The following is a 19,421-nucleotide window of genomic DNA, read 5'->3' as shown; positions in this document are numbered from 1 at the left end:
TTGAGTTAGTAGCCCATAACACAAGTCTCGGAACTTTTTCGAATTCGGCCCTATATATTTATTAAATTAAAAAGTTTACATGATATTTGTTGACCGATGTTATTGTTAACATAGTAAATAATAATGATTTGTAATGACGAATTAAAGTATTAATCACTTAAAAACAGTGTTTTATTTGGGAAGGATGTGGATTTGGTACCTCTTCACGCTCTATCTACTCAACCAATCTTCTTGAAAATTTCCATACATAGGTACAGTTTGAGGTACGGAGAAGAGCACCTCATACATCACTTTTCATTTCCTTTCATGGAAAAATAACTGTTCCCATGGGAAATTCATGCAGGCGAAGCCGCGAGCAATAGCTAGTGTGGCGACATCTACCACGCCACATGCACAACGGCGCAGATGTAAAAAGCCGACCAAACGCAACGAATAACAAGCCACACAAGTGATCCAGAACACTACGGACAGATGGCACGACGGTCGACTCACTATGGATAGCTAACAAGCCTAGACCGCGCAGACAGTGAGTTTTCGATTGGAAGCAAAAATACAACCTCCGACAGACACCGTCGTCGGAGCCGTGCGGTTCCCGAGGCGCAACACTTAGCATGGCGGAAAGATCTTCCCTTTGTGGCGGTAGAGCATAATCACCTAGCTCCCGCTAGTTTAACACTATAACACTAGTTTCTTATAAAATTTCCTCTGGCCAGATTCTTAATTGCGGAACAATTGGGCGATTTCTGAGTTTACTTAAGTTTGGCGAACCGACGATAGTGTGGAGCCACTGTGTGTGGAGCAATATGACTACTGCCATTTTCGCTTATCTTAAGGGTAGATTCGATCTATACTGCTGGTTTTTTCGTTGCGGTAAATGTAAGCACTTAAGATACCAGGGTTTCATACGCGCGTTTTCGACTTTGTGGTCTAGTCTCTTGATTTGAAATGGGTATTATGAAAGAAAAAAAATCCAAACATACAAAAGAGTAACGAATATAGATCGAATACAATATGTAAGCCGAAATGGCGACCAGCTCAGCATGGTGCCGTGGTATCAAGCCAAGGCGCTGATTTTCAGCTGGAACCAAGTACAAAAGTAGTATATTTATACTATATATATATTAAACTAAAAATAATTCAATGTATTGCCCTCAATTTGCCGCAATAAACTCTTTGATGCGTTTACGGAATATTGTAACAGATGATTATGGTTCGCAGAACGTTTCGACCATTGATTTCGACCGATCGATCCGTCAATTTTCGGAATGAATAATTTCCAAGATCAATCATTCATTCCTATAATTGACATTACACAGTACAGATTAATAATTTTAAAGTCAGTAAAACTTATTCAGTTCTTGACAGTGCGGCCGCAATGCTCTGAGAACTATCCATTTATAATATAAATATGTATGTATAAAAAAAGACGGACGGAGTATGATCTAAACCACGGAATAATAAACTTATTTTTCCGTGATCTAAACAATAGTGAAGTGAAGCATAGTAATGGCGGCTGAACGCCCGTGTTGCGTGCCATATATGTTGCCATAATGCAGGTAGATTTTTACCCCAAACTAAGTCGTAACTTCTTCCAGTGAAATTCCCATCAAAATCGGTTCTGGAGATTAGCCCATAACTACGACAGACAAACAAACATTTTTAAATGATTAATTTTTGTTTACGTCCGTGATATGATTGAATAAAAAACACACAATGATTTACAGTTCTCTTCATTTATTCAAATTTACAAGTCACTAACTTCAACGGTGTAGAACTTTCATATAAAAGTTTTCACCACATTGACCCCCTCCGGGGTAAAATTTCCAAAAGATCTACATGCCAAATTTCAGCTTCGTCGTTCGTCGCTTCAAATTTCGTTGTCTGTCAGTCAGTCAAGTCACTCAGTATCGGAAAAGTTTTAACAAGATATTAATTATTTAAAAAAGCCAACGAAATCGTCATTTAATTTATTTTTTAGTTTGCTTCAAAGTTTCAATAATATGTTTCAAAGAGTTATTGCGCTTTTTAAGACGTCTGACTTTTTGATTTAATATTTTTATTTTATGACTTTTCTTTGCCATTTCAGTTTTAATTTTTAAATTAGTATATTGTAACCATTGTATTCTGCGTGTAAATGGAACAGATGATGTTTCTTCTAGGTTGTTTTCTTCTTTTATAGCTGCATTTGTGCAAACATCCTAAAAAAAAATGTTATGTCACTTTTTACGACCTAGGTGATAAAGTTCTTGCCTCTGAACCGAGAGGTCCCGGGTTCGAACCCCGGTCGGGTCATGATGGAAAATGATCTTTTCTGATTGATCCGGGATTGTATCCCATACCACAAGTCGGTAACTTCCCACGGGAGCGAATCCCCGTGGCGCATATAGTAATTTATAAACAGTAAAATGAAATTAAAAATCACTTAGTAATTCAAATGTTTATACATAGATTATGGATGTGGTGTTAAATCTTAAATGTTTCACCGGCTATGGTTATTATATACTAGCGGTCCGTCTCGGCTTCGCTCGGGTGTAAAAACATAATAAATTATACCCCTAAACCTTCCTCAGGACTCTATCTGCTAGTGAAAACCGCATGAAAATCCGTGCAGTACTTATTGAATTTACCGCGAACATACAGACAGACGCGGTACAGTATTTTGTTTTATAATATGTAACGATATACTATATTATAGGATAAAAAATAAAAACTTCTACTTATTATTATAACTATATAATATAATAGTTATTATTATAAATTAAAATACAATCTACTACTTATTATAGTAACAATATTGTAGGTTTAAAAAATAAAAACTATGTATACACACCTCTGGAAAAATAATGCTTAAAGGATCAATGGCTTTGTTCTCTTGCTCCCCAGAAATCGAAGGAACATCTATGAAATTAGACATAGATAAAAAAGTGCCTCCAAAATCATTCTCTTGGCTCGTCATTTTCCGTTCAGAAAACGAGGTCAAGGTCATTTCTGTCAACAGTGACGAGGATGACGCATCGTCACTTTCTAATAGTATTTCCTGCTTTATGCTGCTAGTGGCATCAGCTGCTTTTGACGATGACTCCTAAAAAAAAATGGTTGCCTGTAAAGTCGGTTTTACGGGCGAAGATTTTACGTGACAACGTCTTTTTACGCGCGCGGCAGACCGATCATAGTTGAGTGGGAGAGAGACGCAAGGCATTCGGCGGGCCTCTCTCTCGTTCGGTGACTCATCGTAACGTTACCGGGCGTTACACTTTTTCATAACTGACTCCCAGCCGCAACCTAATTTAAGACGTTGTCACGTCAAAAAAAATAAGTAATATAAATAAATATACAACAAAGAATTTTACACTTAAATTAATTTAAACAAATAAATTAAAAAAAAACTGAATTAAGTTGTTTGGTTACCCACCGACTGCAAAGTGTTGTTTCTGCAATGTTCATCACGGCTTGCAAGAGGCTCCAATAAAAACTAAAATTGAAAGTATAATATAAAAATAACGAAATAAACTAAACATTAAAACAAGTGTTGTTTACTAGGTGCTGCGCGCGACTTCGTTCGAAATTGTTAGAGATTAAAAAAATCTTTATATATTAACTAATATTATAAATGCAAAAGTAAGTTTGTTGGTTTGTTACCTCTTTACGCTCTATCTACTCAACCAATCTTATTGAAATTTTGCATACATATAGTTTGAAGTACGGAGACGGACATAGGGTATCATCACAAAAAACAACTGTTCCCGTGGGAAATGAACGCGGGCGAAGCCGCGGGCAAAAGCTAGTTTCCTATATTGGGGGTCTATCGTTTGGGCGCCAATATAAAAAGACCTGAACAATTGCTCATTTTGGAGAAAGCCACATAAAGTTGGCCATGGGAGAAACAGCCTGTCCTCAGGTCGACACCAGCGGCTTTGTGCAGGTGTAAAGCAGCTCTGGACATGAAGAGTTAAAGATACTAGTCGACTTATTATACTAGTTGTTCGCCGCGAACGTATAACTCGCGAACACAATACATTTTTACAAAATTGTGTATATTTCAAAAACGACTGAACCGATTTTGATACTATACAATTGCTGACAATTGATGCCAATACATTTTTTTGCCCCATAAACTTTCATGGGGCAAAAAATTGTATTGGCATATCCTATTTACCTATTAAATTTCATCAAAATCGGACTAACGGATCGAAAGTTATCGCGTTACAAACAGACTGTATTTTTGCTCCAAGTAGAATGTTACACCTCGCTCGCTCGGTCAAAAAGATGTACATATTTCGTATTTCTTATATTAATAAACTAATGTAACATTTTTTTTTACCTTTTTTGGTACCGCAAACAAACGAACACGAAGAAGTCCACCTTTTGTGGTATACAAATCATCATCTTCGAAATGTTTGCTGCAAATAACGCTTGTCATACTTGGATTCCAGCTTTCGTCATTCCTGCTTTCCCTTAGAACTTTGATCCATTGGTGTTTCCAAAATTCATTAGCTTTTGGGAATCTGTGGTACATATTACAGACGACGACAATGTTCATACACGTGGGGCTAAATAAAATATTTTTTTTTTATATTTGATCACACTTTTGTTTTTAATAAAAATCCTAAGTACAATGTATGTTCTTAGTCTTTTCTCTTTTCTTAATGGCGTCCGCGAGGGCGAGAGAGCCTAACAAATTCGAGCGAGATAGCTAGATATCCGGGCGTGTATAGCAAATAGGTGGTCACAAAGGTTTGAGTCAAAAAGCGTTTTGATTATACGCTATGAGAACAAAATGAATAGGAAAGTACTATATATAAAAATATGTATAATCTAGATAAATTAGATATATTTAGGATCATTCAAAGACAGTGTTTGCTTGAAGATTTTCTTATCTCGGAATTTAATATTGTTTGCCAATTGTTATTATTATATTTACTGAAAATAGTAAAATGTTTAAGTTGTAGCAAGCCATTTTCCTCTACACGTCTAACAACGTGTTGTTGCCTAGCAACAGATACAAACTTATTTATAGACAGAAAGCTGAGGTTATAAACACATAGGATTTTTTTCCGAAAAAAACTGTAAAAATGCAGCCGATCTAAATACGAAGATTTAAAGTCCATTTACAAAAAGTGTGAAATTATAAAAATTTATTTAGTAACCATCATAAAAAAAAAACAAAAAATTCGTAACAACTTTTATTAAGAAGTCATTAATCGTATATGTAAACGTAATATTTAATGTAGCTGATTTCAATTGTGATTGTGACGTCACATGTCCTGCATGTCATGGTTAGGACGAGTCCAATTTTGTTAAAAAAATTGTGATTCTAATTTTGTCATATCTTTGAAAGCATTGACAATATCACAATTTTTTTTCACTGGTGTTTCTATTCATATAAGGGACATCAAAACAAACATTTGTCAACTAGCCTATTGAACAATTTGTGACATTTGATTATCGTGTTTCATTATGTGAATTCATTTATTTATTTTATACACTATTCCTACATACTTCAATCTAATTGTATTTCACGTGACAAAGTCTCACGATATTACAATTTGCTAGACCAAGGCAAAAAAAAAAAACGTGCCAAAGTAATGTGCTTCGTACTGGTTTTCCATGTCAGTGCTAGGACACTATATCGATAGAAATTGCTTTGTGGTCCCGCCCTAGTATATGACCACTAACTTTCAGTGGATGTCGTACGTGGTTACCTTGGCAGCTGATAAGTAACAATATCATTCCCTAAGGGTAAACAAGCAGGTTGTAACATATCAACATTTAAAGTTAAATTTTAACGCTGATACTGGGCGTCGCAGCCTCATAAATAAATAAATATATTAGGATAAATCACACAGAGTGAGCTTGTCCCAAAGTATGTTCGAGACATGTGTTATGGGACACTAACTTAACGATACTATATTTTATAACAAATACATATATAGATAAACATCCAAGACCTGGACCAATCAGGAAAAGATCATTTTCCATCATGACCCGACCGGGGATCGAACCCGGGACCTCTAGGTTCAGAGGCAAGCACTTTACCACTGCACCACCGAGGTCGTCATAAGCCTGTATGGAACCGAGAACACTGTATTGTACCTATATCTATATTAAGGAATAGTTTTTGGACTATTCCCGAATTTATGCTGCTTTATTACGCTGTCCTATACATCTATACTATTATTATAAAGAGGTAAGCGTTTGTGAGTTTGTATGTTTGAGGCGGGTAATCTCCAAAACTACCGAACCGATTTCAAAAATTCTATTTATATTTCCGAAGTTTAAATTATCAAGTTCATGATGTCAAGCCAATACGCAACGCAAACATACACTAACAAAATTTCGAAATTAAAAATCGACTGTGAAACTATCGATACATCAACAACACTACATTATCATAACGATTCGCCAATCTGTCCAAGTGACCGCAAAGCAAAGGTTATCTACACGAATGCGTTGAGTTGAGACGCATCAGCTTCGTCTAGGATCTTGTGCCGACTATATAACAGTTCGCCAAACTTTGGCGGTTTTGGCATACATTACTGGGTTTTCACTGTGGTAAACAAAACCACTAATAGTAACTACGCAATGTACTATAGTTCGCGTAGACATCCGTCTGATTCGGATTCGGCAATAGTGTCAGGTTAAATGGTCTGTGTACCTACGACGTATTGGAATATCCGATGTTGACCAACACAAACAAGGCAATTGAAAAACCAGTTCCCGCCGAGATGCGAAACGGTGTCCGCGCATGACAGATTAAAAATAAAATATATTTTTTTAATAAAAAAAAACTAGGCTGTGATGTGGTTTTGACTGTGGTTTTTAGTGTTTGTTTTTTTTTTATTATTTTTATTTAGGTAAGTGTGCACTGACGTTATAAATTCTTGGATTAATGATCTTAATTAAAATCAAATTACTTGCTATTTATAATAATAAGTACCTAACTTAATTGTTTTGTTTACATTGTTTTGATATTGGACTTAAATTGTTCTTATTTAATTGTAATTCTGATTCTCCGTAATGTTTTTTAATTTTATTCCTAAGTTAAAATGACGTCATCGCCCTTTTTGTTCGTATTATAAATTTATACAAGCAATGCTTCGCGGTTATGCTTCTGGATTACGTGATTCTGTCCTTTGTGATTGGGGCTATGATTCACAGAAATGTGATTGTAAACGAACGTTTCAAAGTATAACACGTTTATATAAACCAAATCTTCAAACTTTAATTATTGTAATAATTTAGCCTTTCATTGAAGCGCTGGTGATCCAGTGGTAAAAAAGTACACGCTTACCTGTGATCGAAAGGTCCCAGGTTCGAATCCTACTCGTGCCACATGAGTTTGTATACCATGTATAAAAAATCTGACTCATGTATAGTAGTTTTCATAGACCATTTGCTTCCGGTGACGGAAAACATTGTCAGAAATCCTGCTCTCTGGTTCTAACAGTTCACTAATCTGTATGGAACTAGTTGTTTTGTCACTAGATGGACGTCAGATGCCTTTAGGTGACTTGAATAAAATCTGGCAAGTGTTGAACATCAGACCTAAGCCTCAGACAGAAACACTGTTCACCGAAAGCATTTTCGCCGCATTTGTTTAACCTAACCTAATTCTGTCAAGCAGAACTGAATTTACCGATTGATCTAATTTAGATTTAAACTTATCTAGATAATAACAAAGGAACCAAAAATCTTTTTCGTCGAAACGTGTTTTCGTTGAATATTTAAGTGGACTCTGGGTGGTTCGCAAACCGTTTCGACCGCTGCTGCCGCGCTGTCATTACGATCCGTCAATTTTCTCGAGGAAGGAATCATTTCCGAAATCAGTCCTACTTTATTTTATATTATTTTCTACATGGTATTAGTAAGTAGGTACTACGTCATACTTACTAATTCCATGACTTTATATTATATATGCGAAAATTTGTGAGGTTATGTGTTGTGTTTGTGTATATGTATATGTATGTTTATTTCTTTCACGCAAAATCTATTGGACCGGTTGTTATGAACACGGGTAGAATATAACCTGGGATAACACGTAGGGTACTTTTTATCCCGAAATTCCCACTGGAGCGTAAACCTCGGGGCGTAGTTAGTAATTTATAAAATCGACATTACCACAGTACAGAATAAGTAATTATTTTAAAGTCAGGTAGTATAATTATATAGTTATACTATCAAACTTTAAAATAATTAATAACAATATTCAAATAAAATATTCAAAAGAAGTCTTTTGAATGAATAATTTTTATTTACACATTTTGTCATTTCTGACGTGCAACAGACAATGTCATAATTATTAAAAATTAAATTGTAATTAAATTAGCATTAACTTTTAAATTACAAAATATTAAGTCATTTTCTCAAATAGTCCTTGACACTATAATAGCTTTCTTTAATCTTGTCTTTGTTAAAATTTAAAAAAATGTAATGACAGCACGGCCGCAGCGGTCGAAACGCTCTGAGGGACACGGCCCCTGGGCACCTGACGCTCAACGGCTGTGTAAACAACCGTGATTCCGCTCAGATGAGCGAGACAGAGTGTTTCTGTGAACTGTAGACACTCCATACATACTAATTTTAATTAGAATAAGTTTTATACAAAGATGAAATTTGCGACTGAAGCTATTATGGGTGAATTTCATGACGATATCACGATAAAGAATATATTTAAAAAAAAAAATAAACATTTATAAAATTTACATTGCACTGTCATTATTTTATTAGTATATATAAACATGTATAGAAATAATAAATTTCAAGTGTCAGGTTTATTTTGTAAATGGTAATACTCACCAGTGTTGTCATGAAACTAACTTAACTTAAAAATAAATGGCAACACTGTCGGTGACATTTGGTTTAATTTTGTAAAGTGGCAATACTGGTTAATCTTTGGTGGTGGGGAGACGCAGGCAATCCCTGGCTCATAGCTATAAAGTCATTCTCTTGCGGTGACTCAAAAAGGAAATTTGTTTATATTTATCTCACGCTGTTATTATTATAAAGAAAAGTTAAAATTATAACAAATATGGGTAGATTGTGATTACTAGATGATCTGATTTGGAATATTATACATATTTACAAGTGAACAGTGGTTTTATTACAGTGCCAGTACTATACTTATTTATAAAATAGGATACCCAAATTTAATAAACACTAATGATAGCCCGCCGCGGCATTCAAAACGCTCGTGAAATTCACCCTTATTGTGGTCAGGGAGATCTTATTTGAATTCAATGTGTGACAAAGTCGTGTTCGTGCTGTAAACCGTTGAGGAGTTCCTTCGTTTGGAGACTGATCTTGGGTGTTCCGTCAGGTCAAACTTCAACACTGTAGGTCAAGTGGAAGTAAGTGAAAACATTTTTGCATTTTTGACGTCTCACGAATTATCGTCGTACGTCTTACGAAATGAGACACAGCGAACCAATCACATGGCGCCATCGTGACGCAACGGCAACCACACTGCAGTGTCATTGGTTCGCTGCGTCTCACTTCGAATCGATTCGATGGTGAGAAGTGAAATGCTGACCCAAACTAACCCTTCTGGTCACGTGTCCTGACGCGAGTTTAACATTTTTTACCAATCACAAAAAGTGCACAACGCTGCTAAACAAGTTTTCACTTCAATAATATATGAACAGGTAAAATACTAAATAAAAAAACAATTTAAATCGATTAAATGAATAGATTGTGTTAATAATTCGGCCGTGAAAGCGTAATAGGCAAGGCTAGCACCTGCAATTTTATCGTTTCCAGGATGTTCGTGTACCTGCTTCCCTTGCTCGCCTTTACGTCGGCCCAGAGCACGGTCGACCCGTCAGTTCTCATCGACGTGTTCGGCCCACCGCCCACGCAGCCGACCGTCACCACCTCCCCTCAGTTCGAAGACGTACGTGATTCAAATTCACAAAATCAAAAATCTTTATTTTACTTGGATGATATGCTCGTCGCTGCTATATTATATATATATTATATAACTATATATATATATATATATATATATATTTAAGGGAAAATCACACAGTTAATTACCTATACTTTTAAATTACTAGCTGCGCCCAGGGGCTTCGCTCCCGTGGGAATTTCGGGACAAAAGGTACCCTATGTGTTATTCCAGATTATAATCTACAGGTGTACCAAATTTCATAACAATCCGTCCACATTTTGCCTGATAGAGTAACAAACACATACATATATACGTACATAAATATCCTAACAAACTTTTGCATTTATAATATTAATAGGATATACTGTATAAGGACAAATCACACAGTTTAATAATTCTTATACGTATTCAATTCAATAAATATGGCACCTGTTTTCAGATCACAGTGAAACCGACAGACAAGAACGAGTTTACGGACAAAAACGGACAGAGTTGCAAATGTGTTCCGTATTACTTGTGCAGTGCGGAGTTGGTGGGGGTTGACGCGAACAATTCAACCGTCACGGGGTGGGGGGAGCTAGACATCAGGTAATAATTACTCATCATGGGGACATTTTTATGTTTGACTAACACTCACAACCATATTCCTCCACGCCATTTTTACATACATCAATCTAACATCCAATCGAATCGTTATTAAATTTTGCAAACCATGCCCAAGATATTATTAGCTTGGAAGAACTTTATTCTCATAAGAAATTTCTCTTCATAGACATATTCTTCATGGCTGAGGGTCGTGGTCATTACGTGGAATGAAACACACACAACAACTTTCTTGGCATTATTAATGGAGCGGTTTGCCATTGCCTTCTCCATTCTCCACACACAAGTTAATAATAATCAACCAGTGTGCAGGTTTCCTCGCGATGTTTTCCCTCAACGGAAGCAAGTGGTGGCCGATGAAAACTACTATATATGAGTCAGATTTGTATACAAACTCATGTGGCACGAGTAGGATTCGAATCTGGGACCTTTCGATCCACAGGCGGGCGTCTTAACCATTACATTACACCACTACCGCTTCCAAGATACGCTTCCGCAATAAGAAATTTAAATTTCACTTAAAATGAGAAAACTAATCATAAATACATGCAAAATTTAATTTAAGTGCTAGTCGCGATGTATAACTTCAGTTTCATTTTAAATTAATATGATTAATATAATTAATACATGTTTAATATAATTAATACACGAGTATGAATACAAATTGCCCAATGAGCTGGGAACTTGTATGAACAAGTTCTCAGCTGTTTGGGCAATTTGTTATACAGTTGTGCTCCCTCAAAAATTAATGTATTTTTTTCCGTATTTAGTTCGTGATAGTAGGTTAAGTCTATTGTTTGCTCGGGAGATTATTGGCATGATTCCTGAATGTTGGATTTTGTGGCATTGGAAGTAATTTTTTTTAATCAAAAGACATGTTTTGATTTAAATTAAAAAATTTTGTATAATCGTATAGTTCTTTTGTTGGTGTACGAAAGCAATAATTGAATAACGCTTTAATAATTTTATTTTGACTTCACTGCAATGCGTTTAAGTTAGTTGTTGCAGCAGAACCCCATATCTCAATTAAGTATTCGAGACGCGACTTGACTAAACAAAGATATTTGTTCTGACGACCACAAATAGAAACTTTCTGAAGTCATTGTGTCAAATTTATTTAACAGCAGTGACGCCCTCGCGGGCCGGATAAAATTGATTCTCAGTGCCGGATTTATATTGACCACGAGTGTAGGTCATTTTAACCTTTCTAAGATTTTCCATATGCAGTAAGATAGGAAATATTTAACGTATTAATATATAAAAAAAAAAAACAGATTGCACTCCGGGAGTGCCGACAGAAGTGAAACAAGTTTGCGTTGTTCATTTTTGACGTCTTACGAATTTTCGATCGGGCCACGTGTCCTGACGCGAGTTTAACATTTTTTACCCGTCACAAACAGTGCACAACGCCGCTAAAAGAAGTTTTCACTTCAAAAACATGAGACAAACGGTGAAATTGTTTGACATTTATCCTCTGAAATTTAGTGAGCTTGTTCTAAAATGTGACTCCCCTAGGCCGCCGCCTAGAACGTTGTGCTATACTGTTATTGTTGTCTTATGTTGACGACCTCGGTGGCGCAGTGGTAAAGTTCTTGCCTCTGAACCGAGAGGTCCCGTGTTCAATCCCCGGTCAGGTCATGATGGAAAATTATCTTTTTCTGATTGGCCTGGATCTTGGATGTTTATCTATATGTATATGTTATAAAATATAGTATCATTGTGTTAGTATCTCATAACACAAGTCGCGAACTTACTTTGGGGCTAGCTCTATCTGTGTCTTTGTCCTAATATATTTATTTATATTTTACTGTCCTACAAATATTGGAAAGTTTGTGAGGATATAATGTATGTTTGTTACTCTTTAATAATTAATTAATTTATTTTATTTACTCTACGCGAAATCTACTGAATGGGTCGTTATGAAATTTGATACACGGGTACAAAATAACCTGGAGTAACACATAGGGTACTATATATCGCGAAATTCCCACGGGGCGAAGCCGCTAGTACTACTTATACTTATTCACAGGTTCGGCGAAGACGAATGCCAAGAGAGCGTGGAGCGATGCTGTACGACCCCCAAAGACCCCACAGACGTCGACATCCACAAGCCAGACCCGACCAGGCTGAGGGGCTGCGGCTACAGGAACCCGAAGGGAGTCGACTTCACCATTAAAGGGGGTACTGTGAGTATTTGATTAGCCACTAATTATAGGTTTTATTCATATTTCTGTAGGAGATGCTATTACTGTCTAGCTGAAGTAACGCACTTCGTTTGTGAGTAAAAATCTGTTTCCCGTGCGGGAATTTCAGGAAACCCCTTCACACACCAAATTTCTACTCCCAGTAAGTCTGTCTGTCAGTCAGTCAGTCACTCAGTAACGCAAGAGTTTTATATTTGTTTGGGGACTGTGAGTCTTTTTACTCACATTGTTTATCAATTCGTTTGATTTGTGCATTGTCAACTAGCTGCCCGCGGCTTCGCCCGCGTTAATTTATCGGGATGAAAGGTACCCTATGTCCTTCTCCGTACTTTAACATACTCGTACATGTATGCGAAATGTCAAGAAGATAGGTTTAGTAGTTATAGCGTGAAGAGGTAACAAACAAATAAACTTACTATCGCATTTATAATATTAAGTAAGATCAGGATATCTCGGGTTCTAAGCAACGTATCGCGATACCTATATAAGATTTTAAGTTAGACCATCCGCTATACATATATGTATTTCTATTAATTACTGAAGTAAATACAGTTATTTTGCCAACAATATTGGGTATTTTTACCAATATTGGCTCTCATACAGATTCTCATACGATTTTCACCAATATTGTGTAATTCCGGAGAATGGTTGTATATTTTATTATGTTTTTACCCGAGCGAAGCCGCGACGGGCCACTAGTCTATACTATTATTATAAAGAGGTAAGCGTTTGTGAGTTTGTATGTTATCTCCGAAACTACCGAACCGATTTCAAAAATTTTTTCACCACTAGAAAGGTACATTATCCAAGATTGCTATAGGCTATATTTTACCGATATCACCTCCGAGGATCGAACCCGGGACCTCTTGGTTCAGTGGCATGCACTTTACAAATACGTAGGTATTTATAATTTCGACGTATTTAAATCAGTCAAAAAAAAAATACTAAATTGCATATTTTTTTAAAGAAAAAAATGAATAATATAGCAATGCAACTTATGAAGGGCCAAGAGGAACTTTTATTTGTGGGATTTCAGGGTACAGAGGCAGAGTTTGGGGAGTTCCCCTGGGTGGCCGCGCTGCTGGACAATAGGAACCAGTCCTATGTCGGAGTGGGGGTGATCGTCCACCCGCAGGTCGTCATGACGGCAGCGCACATTGCTTACAAGTCAGTTGAATTCCGTACCTATATGTTTACACGGTGACATTGGCAATATTTTGTCTACACGCTCAGTCCATGATTGTGAACAACTTTTAGTACGGGAGTAATCTGAAATCGCAAAAAAAAAACAAAACAGCTATTCTATACAAATTACTATAATGGGAAGTGAAAGTTTGTATTAAAACCATGTCCGTTTTCAAAGAGCGGACGAAGCCACGGGCAAAAGCAAGTACTAGGTATATAATCTTCACCATAAATAAATAAAATAAATAAATATATTACTTAGGACAAATCACACAGATTGAGCTAGCCCCAAAGTAAGTTCGAGACTTGTGTTATGGGATACTAACTCAACGATACTATATTTCATAACAAATACATATATAGATAAACATCCAATCGGAAAAAGATCATTTTCCATCATGACCCGACCGGGGATCGAACCCGGGACCTCTCGGTTCAGTAGCAAGAACTTTACCACTGCAATTAAAGTGCAACAAAAAAATTTCCATACAAAATTGTTGCCATACTTCAGGATTTTACGTCAAAAATGTGACAGCTACGAAGAATCTTCCGCGTTATGAATTTATTAAGTACCGGAGTAATCTACTAATTTCATGCTCTAGCGTTATCATTGTTATGGTCAAACTGTGGATTTGTGTTTCAGATTCCCAGAGCCGACCACGCTTACGGCCCGCGCCGGCGAGTGGGACACACAGACTGAGAAGGAGAGGCTGCCCTTCCAACAGAGAGTGGTCCAGGAGATATACATACACAAAGGTATATCTTCCATTAGCTGCGCCCCGGTGCTAGGCTCCCGTGGGAATTCCGGGATAAAAAGTATCCTATGTGTTATTCCAGGTTATATTCTACCCGTGTACCAAATTTCATAGCAATCCGTCCAGTAGATTTTGCGTGAAAGAGTAACAAACATACATACACACACACACGCACTTGCATCCTCACAAACTTTCTCATTTATCTAGAACTTTATAATATTTGAAATATTGACAGAAAGAGACGAAACAACATTTGTAACCAATGTTTGTGTTGCCAACATGAAAGTGACAAAAGCTAGCACTAATCAGATTTGTTCGCGCCGTCCAGTTGTCTATCCCCGAGATGCCGCCCCCCGCTTCATACCTCCCCCGCGAGTGTCGTATATAGGCTCCCGCGCGACTACTCTCTCGTCTCTTAACTAAACTTGTAAAAGTGAACACTTATATATATACATTTGTATCTAGTAAAACATTAAATCTCAAGTACTGTATTCAAGTCAAATTTTTCATTATTATCCTGATCGCAAGACACCTAGGCCCCAACAAGATTATATAAGCCTAAGCCCGGAAAGTGTGAAGGGAAAATTTGCAACTTATGTACACAGCAACTACGAAAAATCGATATTTTGTCAATGGAAATGGAAGGGGTCAATGCCCACGAGAGGCGGGGCGATTGAAAGCGCGTGATCTTACCTACCGTGTTTATGGCGCGCGGTGTCAACTATTGTAAACACTTTTGGGATAACTTTAGCACGCTTTGTTTTGATTTTTTTGTATGGAGAGGTACATAACGAAAAAATACGCGTCTTATTATTTTCGACAAAGAATATAATACATAAATTTGGACACTGGATAAAAAATCACATATATATATATATATATATAATCTATGTATAACAAATCAATTATATCCAAATAGATGCTTGAGTATTTTCAAAAAAACATAATTTCTTGCTTGTAACAGTGGGGTATGTTGATTAGATAAGAGTACGTACTACTCTCTAATGACAATACTGTACGTCGGCGTGAGACGTAAAGAGATGGATTAATTCAGCCGAACTGTCACGGTCTCGATAGCTCAGTGGTCGAGAGCACTGTCCCGGATAGACAGGGGCGCGGGTTCAAATCCCGCTCGATTCCAGAATTCTTTCATCTCATTATTATTTTCAGAAATAAGTTAAGCGTGTGTGACATGTATAACAAATATTCAATTATATTTAAAAAATGGTAAGCCCTTTTGGCATAATAGGGACCAACACTGTTTAAATGAGTTTCTTTCGGCATTTCTTCTCAGCAGTGGTCGTTCCGAAATGCTAGTAGTTTGTAGCTTTGGTAAACATCATTTAATTTAGATTATGACGTGAAAAAGTGCCTGTGAAGGCCTAATTTCTGAATAAATGATTTGATTTGATTTAATTAATCAGATTTCCACCCGAGAAACCTACGCAACGACGTGGCTCTACTGCGGCTTGCGCAGCCGCTGGAGCTGGCGCAGCACATCAACGTGGTGTGTCTGCCGAGACAGGACGAGAGCTTTGATAGCAGCAGGGGCTGCGTCGCCAACGGTTGGGGCAAGGACAAGTTTGGTAAATATACATACATACAAGACTATAAACTACAATGTCTACTTATATATGATGACCTCGGTGGCGCAGTGGTAAAGTGCTCGCCTCTGAACCGAGAGGTTCCGGGTTCGATCCCCGGTCGGGTCACGATGGAAAATGATCTTTTTCTGATTACTATACATGTATATGTTATAAAATATAGTATCCCGTAAAACAAGTCTAGAACTTACTTTGGGGCTAGCTCAATCTGTGTGATTTGTCCTAATATATTTATTGTTATTTATTTTATGATACAATATAACTAGCTTAAAGATATATAAAATACAATGTTTACTTATACGTAACTAGCTGCGCACCGGGGCTTCGCTCGCTAATTACGGGACAAAAAATACCGTCAGTATGTGTTATTCCAGGTTATATCTCGTATACGAAATTTGAAACCAATGAAAGCATTTATAATATTAGTATTTGTATATTTATTTGCACCGTAGGTCTGCGCGGACGCTACGCCGTGATCCTGAAGAAGCTAGAGCTGGGCGTGGTGCGGCGCGCGCGCTGCCTGGAGCTGCTGCGCCGCACGCGCCTCGGCTCTGCCTTCCGGCTGCACGACAGCTTCCTGTGCGCCGGCGGGGACGAGGGCCGGGACACCTGCCAGGTCTGTGTGTTTGCTCAGTCAGTTACTGTCGCCACTACACTTTGTTTAAGTCATTTTTTGACGTCAATAAGTGATGTATATCAACCCATATTGAATAAAGAATTTTGTATTTTATTTTGAGTCAACTGAACATCGAGTTACCCGGTATAAACTTCTGTGGTGCGGTAATAGCGGCGAGTTTGCAATGGATTTGGGTAGGTTGATGTGCTGTTGACTGTACACGGCTCTATATGTAGCGAGAGCATAGTGATAAACTCGACCGCTCCACTGAATGATCTGTGCGCGATCATACAGTTACAAGTTTGTATTTATGCTTCCAAACTTGAGCATTTCAACTGCGCGTTCCAAACTTGTCAGTTCGAATATAGGCGCCATTGAATCTTACCGATTGGTTGGTAAATACCTAGTGTTCCTGGCTAAGTGAGAACATCCTAGATAGGTATTTATTTTTATGTATTACTAGTTGCGCCCCTGGTCTTCACTCCCGTGGGCATTTTGGGATATAAAGTACCCTATGTGTTATTACAGTTTATTTTCTACGCGTGTACCAAATTTCATAACTATCGGTCCTCGATAATCTGTGAAGAGGACAGACAAACTTCTTTTGCAATTTGACGATCTCGGCGGCAAAGTGGTAAAGTGCTTGCCTAAAACCGAAAGGTCCCGGGTTCCATCCCTGGTCGGGTCATAATGGAAAATGATCTTTTTCTGATTGGCCCGGGTCTTGGATGTTTATCTATAGATGTATATATTATAAAATATAGTATCATTGTGTTAGTATCTCATAACACAAGTCTCGAACTTACTTTGGGGCTAGCTCAATCTGTGTGATTTGTCCTAATATATTTATATAATTATAATATTAGTTGGGATTTTATTGCAGGGTGATGGCGGCGCTCCATTGGCGTGTCCGATCGGCGACGATCGCTACAAACTTACCGGATTGGTGTCATGGGGCATCGGGTGTGGCGGGAAAGATGTCCCCGCTGTCTACGCCAACGTGGCCGGCTTTAGACAATGGGTGGACGACAAAATGGCCGAATGGGGGTACGACACTAGCGGGTATAACGTGTGATTATCAAATTAATAAAATAAGTTTTTTATTTTAAGCGTTTTTGTTATTTATATCATAACCCTTTTTAAAACTTGTGTTACCTAGCAATTAATACACAAGATGAAAATCATACAAGTGATACTTGAAATAAAAGAAAAATTAATCTTAGATTGGATACCTACTTCGACATCGGTATTGACGAAGGTAATATAATCAGTAACGAAGGAAAGTAAAGTTGACCTCTATATTGTCTATATTGAGAAAAAATAATGGAATTTTTCGCCTGCGTGAATTTCCCAAGGGAATAGCTCTACGTTTTAAACTACATACGTATGCAAAATTTCTAGAAGATTAGTTGAGTAGAATAGAGCTTGAAGAGATAATAAAGAAACAAATAAGCATTTATAATATTAGTTTGGATAATATCTTTGAGTATAGTATTAATGAAAAACTGGTCATTTAAAAGTTTATTAGTGAACATTTCGGTTTCGGTACTTAGCAGCGCGGGAATAGCAAAACATGTTTGACAGTTCTGTATTGGCAGAATAGGTTAGAGTTATATTTTTCACGATGTTTCCCATCACCTTCACACATGTCTCTACGGGTGATTAACATTGTTGTAATATCAGCTGTTCGAAGTGAATAAAAAATAATACAATGAAAACTATTAAAAAAATTTTTGCGTTTAGGAGTTGGCAACAAATTCCAGCAGCTGTCACTGTCACGTAGTGATGCCGAACTATCAATAAAATTATGAAACATCGATAATTCGATTGAAATTGAGACGAGAGTGAAGCTATAGTGCAATACTATTGAAGGCTTTCAATACCGACAGTATTACGTCTATATAATTGTTTACAATCGATATTATTATACTATAATAACAATACTATATATACTATTATTATAAAGAGATAAGCGTTTATTAGTTTGTAAGTATATTTGAGGCGGATAATCTCCGAAACTACCGTAGAGATTTCAAAGATTCTATCATCATTAGGAAGGTACATACATTATCCAAGATTGCTATAGGCTATATTTCATCTCAAAATATACACGGGAGCGAAGCCTCGGGCAACATGTAGTCCATAATATATCGATAGTTTTGACAACTCAATATTGTTTCCACATACCACTTTCCGTATATATTTACCCTGTTATTCATAAAAAAGTTAAAACATAATTTAAGCTAAAATATGATTTTGTCATTCTGTATATTTCAAATATTACTTCTAAAGTGCGATAGTGTCAATTTTCTTGAGGAAGGAATCATTTCCAAAATCAATCATTCACAGAGTAATTAATGTACAGTCATATAGTAAAACTCATTCTTGTCTTTGTTAAAATTTGAAAAATTGTAATGACAGCGCGACCGCAGCGTTCGAAACGCTCTGCGAACCACCCTAAAGTACATCGGTACTTTTTTTTATTAACGTGATTACTTATTGCTGCAAAATCGATAGACTATCCATTTAGACCTATAGATAATATCGATTGGCATCACTTCACTACTA

General features: G+C 37.0%; 1 protein-coding gene across 4 annotated transcripts; it reads left to right on the top strand.

The window, feature by feature from the left end:
- Window positions 1-4,764: 4,764 nt before the first annotated feature.
- LOC128682548 (phenoloxidase-activating factor 2-like) lies at window positions 4,765-17,962 on the top strand. Of its 4 annotated transcripts, none has more exons than XM_064436978.1 (9): window positions 4,765-4,789; window positions 9,757-9,889; window positions 10,326-10,474; window positions 12,519-12,675; window positions 13,730-13,860; window positions 14,522-14,634; window positions 16,058-16,219; window positions 16,690-16,853; window positions 17,737-17,962. In XM_064436978.1, exons 2-9 carry the CDS (start codon window positions 9,758-9,760, stop codon window positions 17,926-17,928), a joined length of 1,200 nt encoding a protein of 399 aa, XP_064293048.1. In that variant the 5' UTR covers window positions 4,765-4,789; window position 9,757; the 3' UTR covers window positions 17,929-17,962. The 4 variants fall into 4 exon arrangements, with proteins under 4 accessions (XP_064293048.1, XP_053623280.1, XP_053623279.1 ...); XM_053767305.1 differs by lacking the exon at window positions 4,765-4,789 and adding an exon at window positions 6,642-6,752; XM_053767304.2 differs by lacking the exon at window positions 4,765-4,789 and adding an exon at window positions 6,698-6,854.
- The last annotated feature ends 1,459 nt before the right edge of the window (window positions 17,963-19,421 follow it).

Source organism: Plodia interpunctella, chromosome 30, assembly GCF_027563975.2.
Source record: "Plodia interpunctella isolate USDA-ARS_2022_Savannah chromosome 30, ilPloInte3.2, whole genome shotgun sequence".
Lineage (NCBI taxonomy): Eukaryota > Metazoa > Arthropoda > Insecta > Lepidoptera > Pyralidae > Plodia > Plodia interpunctella.
Note: the sequence above shows the minus strand (reverse complement) of the source record. Positions and strands in the feature narration are given on the sequence as shown.